The following is a 9,423-nucleotide window of genomic DNA, read 5'->3' as shown; positions in this document are numbered from 1 at the left end:
CAGCCATCAGCTCAGCAACTTCGCACACACCACTGCTCTCACTCCTCGCTGTCACCTCCAGTAGGCTGAACACCATCACTCCACTTACAGAGGAATAAATGGGACACAAACAGATTAGTTCTTATTTGCTCACAGTCACAGTTTCAGTGTCCATGTACTTGGTCTTTGCCCTTGCCACCTGAGATAGGGTTTCATGAAGCCCAGGCTGGACTTGAACTTGCTATGTAGCTCAGAATGTCCTTGAACTTTTATGCCCGTCTTCTGTGGCACTGGGAGTGGACCAGGCCTGTGCCTGCTAAGAAAGCACTTTACAAGCCGAGCTGCAGCCTCAGTCTCCAACTTCAGTATTTCTAATAAAACCAACGTTATAGCATGCAGGTCTGTGTTTTTGCTTCTTCATGATTAAAATGATCAACTCTTCTTTGTGCATCATCGTATTTTTATTTTAGATTAATATTATTTTATGCTAGGCACTCTGCTAAGAAATTTACATGCATTATTTACTTTTCCCAATAACTTTTGAGGTAGAACCATTATTAGTCCCATATAGAAATAAGACTGAAGGTTACAAAAGACAAAATGCTCTAAAATTAGGGATGGGAAATGGAAGAGCAAGGATTAGAGCCTAGATCTATTTTAATTCTGGATGTTCAAGGGAGGGGGAACACTGGCATGAAGGGTTTAGAAGGTAGTTTGAAACAGGGTGCTGGGGACAAGGTGGTCTGTTAGGTTACTTTAAGGACTGTGTGCTTTTCCCCTATGAACTTTTAGATGTCAGTAAGTAAGTAACCTTAACTAATGAAGGATAAATAATAAGACCAAAATGTGTTCTTCTAAAGTTTGGATGAAGTGTGAAGACTGACAGAGGCATGGGTGAGTACACTGGAAGGCTATTTCAGTACCCCACACAAATCAGACTAACAAGTAGACGACAAGGAGGACGAAATAGCAAGGGTTCTAAATGGGTCAGATTTGGATCATATTATGAGATCAAATCTATAGCTATTGGCAACTGATTGGATGTAGAGGGTGATGGAGAGGAAAAGGGCAGGAACGACTCCATAATATGGACCTTCTCATGATGAGCAAGGTGTGCACGTTGCCTGAAGGATTTCCTGCAATCTTTACATTCGTACGGCTTCTCTCCGGTATGAATTCTCTGATGGAGAGTGAGGGAGCCACTATAACTGAAGGCTTTCCCACAAATATTACATTCATACGGTTTCTCTCCAGTATGGATTCTCTGATGCTGAGCAAGGCCGGCATTTTGGCTAAACGTTTTCCGACATTCCTTACACGTGTAGGGTTTCTCTCCAGTGTGACTTCTCTGGTGCTGAGTGAGTGAGGAACTGTTGCTGAAGGCCTTTCTGCATTCGGCACACTCATAGGGCTTCTCTCCAGTGTGAACCCTCTGGTGCTGATCAAGGTAAGCAATCTGGCTGAAAGCTTTCCTGCAGACTTTACATTCGTAAGGTTTCTCTCCAGTATGGACTCTCCGATGCTGAGAAAGGTGTGCGTACTGGCTGAAGGACTTCCTGCATTCTTTACATTCATAGGGCCTCTCTCCAGTATGAACTCTTTGATGTACAATTAGGTATCCACGGTGACTAAAAGCTTTCCCACACACATTACACACATACGGTTTCTCTCCTGTATGAATTCGCTGATGCTGTGCAAGAAACGAAGCATTACTAAAGGCTTTCCCACAGTCAATACATTCAAAAGGTCTCTCTCCAGTATGAATTCTCTGATGCTGAGTCAAGTGTGCAATCTGGCTGAAGGCTTTTTTACATTCTTTACACTGGTAAGGTTTCTCTCCGGTATGAACTCTTTGATGCTGAGCCAGATGTGCATTCTGGCTGAAGGCCTTCCTACATTCTTTACACTCAAAAGGCTTCTCCCCAGTATGGATTCTCTTATGCTGAGCTAGGTTTGCGTTTTGGCTGAAGGCCTTCCCACACTCAGCGCATGCATAGGGCTTCTCTCCAGTATGAATTCTCTGGTGGAGAGTAAGGGATGAGCTCTGGTGAAAGACTTTCTCACAGTCGTTACACTTAAGAACTTTCCTTTCTACATGCGCCTTCTTAGGTTTCACCTCAACAGACTTTTTTCGGTAGCTTCTCTTTTGTGGCTCACACTGATGTGTTTTTTCTTTGGTAGAGAAACTTTGTGGTATATCTAGTATTGCATCCTGATGGGATATTTGCCAAGATGGATTACACCCATTACTTTGCTCTTCAGGGACTTCTTTATGAACGATGAGCAATTGATCAGAATGTACCTTCCGACCTCCCAACCCATTCTTAAGCCAGTGTACACTTCCATGGTCTTCTTTCCAATTGGGACAGTCAAGGCTATATCTATGATGGCTTCTTTCCTTTGGTAGGACTTTGGCTGATTCTTCATAAATATCTTGCTTTGATGAAAATTCAATGCCTTTGAAATTATAATCCCAATCTAAAGGAAACCAAGAAAACAGATGTTTTAAAATCCATTCATTATAAGAAAAGAAAGTGCTCAGAGAAAGTAAAATACTAAAAAAAAATTAAAGAATTTAACATCTCTTAATGCATCTTAAAAACTAAATTAAGAAAGGTGATTAGGCTGGGTACAGTGGAACACACCATTAATTTCAGTACTTGGGAGAATGAGGTAGGAAGTTGGTTCTCTGTGAGTTCGAGGCCAGTCTGGTCTACATAGTGAGTTTCAGGACAGCTAGAGCTACTCTATGGTGAATTTTTACCTTCTAGGAAAGGTGCTTCTGAAAACAATTTTCTTTGTAATACGTTCTAACCAAATATCAATTTTCAGTCGATTGCTGAAGCCACAATATCATCATGAAAACATCATTTCTTGTCAAACTGCTGCTTACTTTTATTAACTTAGTAAGGCTTTAATTTGGCTTCTCCTTATTAGTCCCAGATAAGATTACCTCTTTTTAAAAAAACTACATTTAGTCATTTAATCCCAGCACTTGGGAGGCAGGGGCAGACAGATCTTTGTGAGTTCAAGGCCAGCCTGGTCTACAGTGAAAGTTCCAGGACAGCCAGGGCTACACACTGATCAGAGAAACATTGTCTCGGGGGAAAAAAAAAGACAAAGAAACCCTGTCTGAAAAAAAAAAAAAAGAAAGAAAGAAAAACAAGAGCGCTAGTAAGACAAGAGCGCTAGTCGGCTCAGGGCATAAAGGCATCTGCCATTCCACCCGATGACCTAAAGCTGACGTCAGACCCCACACTAAAGGAGGAGAGAACTGACTCCTGAATGCCCGATGACCTAAACTGACGTCAGAACCCACACTAAAGGAGGAGAGAACTGACTCCTGAACTTGGTTCTTTGGCCTCCATACACATGCACACACGTACACACACAAAGCAAATAAAATATTTTTAAAAATTTAGAAAAATAAGAGAAAAATTGTCAACATCAGATCTAAAAGGAGTTAATCATCATGTTCTACAGAACTAAAAAGATAGTTTTATAAAGTAAATTAAGTTAATCAACTGTACAGCTCATTTGAAATGCATGATCTCTTGAAAGATAACGCCTTACCAAAGATGAAGCAAAGAATTAAATCACCCAAATCCTCCTATATTCATTGCCTCTGTTCCCTACACATGTTTAAGGGGAAAAGAATACCATTCTGGGAAATCTTTCCGGAAAGCAGAAGTTGACAAAAGACTCCTGTTTTCATAAGTCCATTATTATCTTGATAATGAAGCCAGATAAATTACAGGCAATCCCGCAGGCCAGTGGAGTGTCTAAACACAAATGCAAAATGCTGACCAAAACCATAGCAAATCAAACTAATAAAATATGGGAAGCATAATTTTGACCTAAAATAAATCCAAGGAATGCAAAGTTAGTTGAATATTGAATAATCATCAGTGCTGTTCACTATGTTAATGGTAATATATTATCTCAACATTTGCAGAATGAGTATTTTTAATTATAAAATTTTTAGCAAGAAAGGGATCTATCTGATCTCTCTCAATTGATATGTAAACATAATCCCAAACAAAGCTCCTTGAGTAGAAATTCTCAGTTTCATTCTAAAATTGATATGAACTGTAAAAGTTCTGAAATAGTAAAAGTCAATTTTATAAAAGGTACTACATGGTGTCAAAGCTTAGTGTAAAGGAACCTGTGTCAAAACTCAAATTGTTTGATTTATATGGATGCAGTTTACCATCTATAAATATATCCTAAGATCAACACTACGTGAGCTGGGCAGTGGCAGCGCACACCTTTAATCCCAGCATTCAGGAGGCAGAGGCAGGCAGATCTCTGTGAGTTCAAGTCCAGCTTTGTCTGTAAAGCGAAATCCTGTCTCAAAATACTCCACTTCACAAAATATAATACAACCACTATATGATCAAATACAATAAAACAATCTGAACAAAATGTAATTGAAGTGGGATTCCCCTCTGTATGTTGTGAATATCATTGGTTAATAAAGGAACTGCTTTGGGCCTAGAGCAAGCTATAGGGAAACAGAGGTAGATGGGGAAAACTAAACTGAATGCTGGGAAAAAGGAGGAGTAGTTAGAGAGAGGCCATGGAACTTTGCTGGTAGGCCATGACCTCATGGTGATATACAGATTAACGGAGATGGGTTAAACTAAGATATGAGTTGGCCAATAAGAAGTTAGAGCTAATGGGCCAAGCAGTGATTAAATTAATACAGTTTCCTTATGATTATTTTGGTTTTGGGCAGCCGGGATGAACAAGCTGCCTTCCCTCAACAGTAACAGAACAAGGAAATTATCCTTCAAACAACTCAAATGAAAGGGAAGTTTAAAACTATAGGAGAGAATAGTAACAAAAATCATGAACTATCAGAATCTACAGGAGACAGCTGAAGATACCCAGAGGAAATCTCAGAGCCCTTGACAATTTATCACCAATAAGAGAGACTGAGAGCGGCAGGCTAAGCTACCCTAGCAGCATTATGGCGAATACAATAAATGGGAAAATCAGGAGGAAAGAAAAAGCCAAAACCAAGAATTGAAAAAGAATAGTAGGGGGCTGTAGGGATAAGCCCTCCCCTTGGGGGCGGGCTGCCCTCGGGCGTATGTTTACTGATAAATTGGGCGCGCAGACACTGCGCGCCCCTTCCTGCCTGCTCCGGGTACTCCGCTGGAACCTTGGTTTCGTGAGTCTGGTTTTGTCATTAAACTTGTTCAAATACCTATTATCATTGGTCCTCATTAATCCAACCGCCACATTTGGCGCCCAACGTGGGAGCTGGAGAGCTGGCTTGGCAGTTAAGAACACTGGCTGCTCTTCCAGAGGACCCAGGTTCAATTCCTAGCACCCACATGCTAGCACCCACTTCAGTTCCAGGGGCTGTGATGCCAATACACTTAAAATAAAATAAATATTAAAAAAAGGAAGAAAAAGAGAATAGTAATACAAAATAAATGCACACACTGGAGCTTGAAAAATACAACTGATTTATGAATAGCAACCTAATACATTACTTAAAATAGCAAACTATTATAGATATAAAAGAATGAGTTATGAGATTGCTTTGCTCGGGTTCAGGGAAACACAACTGATAATGTAAATGAGAAGGATAACTACTAGGGAAACACACAACACGTAATGAAACTACAGAGACGTTTAACTACAGAGGATGTTGAGAAAACTGTCAATACTGCAACCCTTTAATACAGTTCCTCACGTGGTGAACCACAATCATAACACTATTTTCATTGCTACTTCATAGCTGTGATTCTGCTATTGTTATGAATCATAATGTAAATATCTGTGTTTTCTGATGGTTTTAGGCGACCCCGGTGAAAGGGTTGTTAACTCCCCCAAATGGGTAGTGACACACAGGTTGAGAAACACTGTGTTAGATTAAAACAAACAAACAAACAAACAAACAAACACAAAAACCAGTGTCCTTGACCACAGCTAGGAAGTAAACATTCCCAGGTACCTTTCCAAAGCAGCTACTGTCCTCCCTACCTACGTTACAAAAAATCACTTGTGGTGGGAATGGCTAACAGGAAGTCTCACTCGGAGAGGCCATCTGCCTGGAGCCCTGTATCCATCAAAAGCTCCTGGTTCCTGGGCTTCCCCTATCGGTGTGAGCATCTGACCCGATGCTCCAACGTCTCTCTGCAACTTGCTGTTTATTCTTCTACTGCTGCAGGCTGTGTACCTAATAAACTCACGCACTCTAAACCAGCTCGGCATGATAGACCGTCCTCTGCAAGGACCACATGCTTTAAAGAAACCTACTCCAGAAGCGCCAACAGTGAGCTGGGCCTTCGCCAACATCTGAGGCTGACCAGCAAGGGGCTTCCACTCACCAGGGCAGGCATCTCTCGCTCCTTCCTTCTGCACTATGCAGGGGTCCTTTCCTTGTTCCAGTAATGAGATCACAGCTGGCTTGTAAACAGGAATTCCTGCTTCCAAGAAACAGAAGAGGAATTAGTCACTCTCAGAGTTCAAGTCCCCTCCTCATCAGGAAGGGGTGATGTTACAGGTGGGAGCTAAGGGAGACGGGAAATATTCTTTAGAATGAGCGACACAAAGGGACAGTCTAAAAGAGCTGCCAATTCTGTAAAATGTAACTTATAAAACACAACTCTCTTTGAACTTTTGGAGTGGGTTTGCTAGCTCGCCCAGGCTGTTTCCCCAGGCAGTCCTCCTTCCCCAGCAAGTGGCTCTTCTTGGTTGTCAACCTGACTACATCTGGAATTACCTAAACTCTAGGGGCTGGGTACACCTGAGAGATTTTTTTTTTCTTAATTAGAGCATCTGAGGTGGGAAGGCCCGCCTTTAACCTGGGCCACACATTCTGCTGACAGCCTACATAAGGACATGGAAGGAAACTTGCTCTCTTTGCCTGCTTGTTCTAGAACTTGCTAGTAACATCCATTGTTTCACTGACATTAGAGCCTACTGTGGGATTCTGGTGTATACTGAAGACCAGCGGAGACATCCAGCCTTGTGGACAGAACAACTACAGGATTCTTGGACCTTCTGTTAGTAGATGGCCATTGTTGGACTAGCTGTACCACAGCCTGTAAGACATATGTGTGTGTGCACATGCATATATATATATATTTATATATATAAACATAGTAGATATACTATATGTGTATATACACACACATATCTATTCATCCTATCAGTTCTGTTCCTCTAGAGAACCCTGACTAATACACCAGTCCTCTGGAACTGGAGGTATATGCCACTCCATGGGCTTAAGAAAGAGAAACTGTACCAATAAAATGGCTCAGTGGGAAAAGAATTTGCTGTGTAAGCTTGATATCCTGAGTTCCATCCATGGAACCCTGAAAAGGGGAAGGGAGAGAACTGACGTCACAGAGTTGTCCTCTGACCTCCAAACACACACTGTGGCATGTGCACACAACTCCCCAACATACATATGCGCGCGCGCGCACACACACACACACACACACACACAGAGAGAGAGAGAGAGAGAGAGAGAGAGAGGGAGAGAGAGAGGGTAATTTTAATTTTTTTTAATAAAAAGGAGAAATTTAGTAAAGCAACTCAGGGTATCCCAGAGACATTTCACAGAGCACAGCCCATGTGTAGAGTTGGAATTCTCCAGAGATGTCCTTACCCAGCGACACTAGGCTCCTATAGTTCTCCAACATCACCTTCCTGTACAAGTCTCTCTGAGCATCATTCAGCCATTCCCATTCCTCTTGAGTGAAATTTACAGCTACATCTCCAAACGTCACCAAATCCTGAAATGATATAAACATGTTCTGGTTCAAATCCTTACATGGGCTTCGATTAGACAGTTAAAGCTGGAACATGGCAGCACATTCCCGCAATCCCAGCATTCAGGAGGCAAATGTTGGGCGTTCTGAGTTCCAGGGCAGCCTGGGCTGCACAGTGAGTTCAAAGCTATATTGTGAGACCCCATCTCAAACCAACCAACCAACAAACAGCAAAACAATACAGCAGCACAGAAAAGAGCTAGCACTAGCTAAACCGTCTATGCTTTGGGTTTTATGTGGCTCAGGCTGTCTCAAATTCACAACCCTCTGTCTCAGCTTCCCAAGTGCTAAGATTCCCCTCTTCTCTCTCTTTCTCTTTCTCTTTCTCTTTCTCTTTCTCTTTCTCTTTCTCTCTCTCTCTCCCTCCCTCCCTCCCTCCCTCCCTCCCTCCCTCCCTCCCTCTCATAGACAGGGTACAACTACACAACACAAGCTGGCCTTGAACTTTTGGTCCCTTTGCCTTAGTCCCCCAAGTGCTAGATCTACAGGTATGGCCACAGTAAACTTTTCAGGCACAAGTAGCCGGTTCCCACCCCCAGACTACTCTAAGTGTTACATCCTCAGTTTCCAGCCCCTGGAGATGCAGGTGGCCACGCTCTGCCCCGTGGGAAAAAAAAGTCCAAGATCAGGTTAAATACTCCCATCAATCCCTGAGCTTGCCCCGAGATCAAGCCACAAAATGCCAACAATCACAGGCCACCCTATAAAGCTCTGCCCCTAAGAAACCCTTCATGAAGCCTGCCTCCTGTTCAGTTGCTGCTTCTCTCCTGATCAGAGGTGGCCACCCTCTTCTGTCTTTCCCAGTAGATCTCTTGTGTGAGGTTTGCTGTGTGGTGTGACTTTGTGGTCTTCCTTGGCTCCCAACTGCTGGGGTACCTTTCCCTTCAGAGCTGTAACAGAGCCCCCGTCTTACATTCTAAAAACTGCACGTCTAAAAACTGCATTCTAAAAACTGCACGTCTAAAAACTTGCCATGCTTGGTCTCGGTGTTCTCTTATGGGAAGTGCGTAACTTCTGAGAAGCTCTTGTTGGAGTAACACCAAAATCAATACAGTGTACAGCACACAGCTGACTCATACTAAATACCAAAGAACTTCTCCATTTGGAGAAAATGGGATACACGGGGCAGGAAAAAAGAGTGTTATGTAAAAAGTAGTGGATGTGTATTACCTTAGAAAGTTAAGAATTTATAAAAATGATGTATAATTAGATGCATCAAATAAGGCAGAAGAAGAAATAAAGTTGTGAACAAAGAACAGATGAAATAAAAGAAAAACAAGGAGAATGCTAGGCTTACACAATCGCCTGTAAGGAACAACACTGAGGGAAATGTACTAATAAAAAGTACATTATTTTCATATTCTCTTTATAACAAGAATACTTTAAAATGTAATCTTTATTGACAATAATTATTTTTTGAGATCCTATTTATCTGTTTTATTTGTGTGCATGAGTGTTTTGCCTATATGTGTGTCTGTTTACTGTGTGTGTGCCTGAAGTCCATGGAGACCAGAAAAGGGCACCAGATCCCCTGAGATTGGCATTACAGGTGACTGTGGGTGCTGGGAACCAAACTCTCTCTCCTCTCTCTCTCTCTCTCTCTCTCTCTCTCTCTCTCTCTCTCACACACACACACACACACACACACACA

The 9,423-nt window shown here is 42.1% G+C and overlaps 1 protein-coding gene across 3 annotated transcripts in view; it reads right to left on the bottom strand.

Moving 5' to 3' along the window:
- Window positions 1-387: 387 nt before the first annotated feature.
- Window positions 388-9,423, bottom strand: part of Znf583 (zinc finger protein 583) — a 19,066-nt gene continuing 10,030 nt past the window's right edge. For 2 of the 3 annotated variants that reach the window (XM_050127477.1, XM_050127479.1), the window contains 3 exons: window positions 7,610-7,736; window positions 6,324-6,422; window positions 388-2,457 (listed from right to left, as the gene is read on the bottom strand). In XM_050127477.1, the coding sequence (XP_049983434.1) occupies window positions 983-2,457; window positions 6,324-6,422; window positions 7,610-7,736 (1,701 nt within the window). In that variant the 3' untranslated portion in view covers window positions 388-982. The remainder of the gene's footprint in view (window positions 2,458-6,323; window positions 6,423-7,609; window positions 7,737-9,423) is intronic. The other variant, XM_050127478.1, reaches the window with a different exon arrangement.

This window comes from Alexandromys fortis, unplaced genomic scaffold (assembly GCF_014885135.2).
Source record: "Alexandromys fortis isolate MF-2015 unplaced genomic scaffold, M_Fortis_MF-2015_v1.1 scaffold_267, whole genome shotgun sequence".
NCBI classification, from domain to species: domain Eukaryota; kingdom Metazoa; phylum Chordata; class Mammalia; order Rodentia; family Cricetidae; genus Alexandromys; species Alexandromys fortis.
This window is presented reverse-complemented; position numbering and strand designations above follow the sequence as displayed.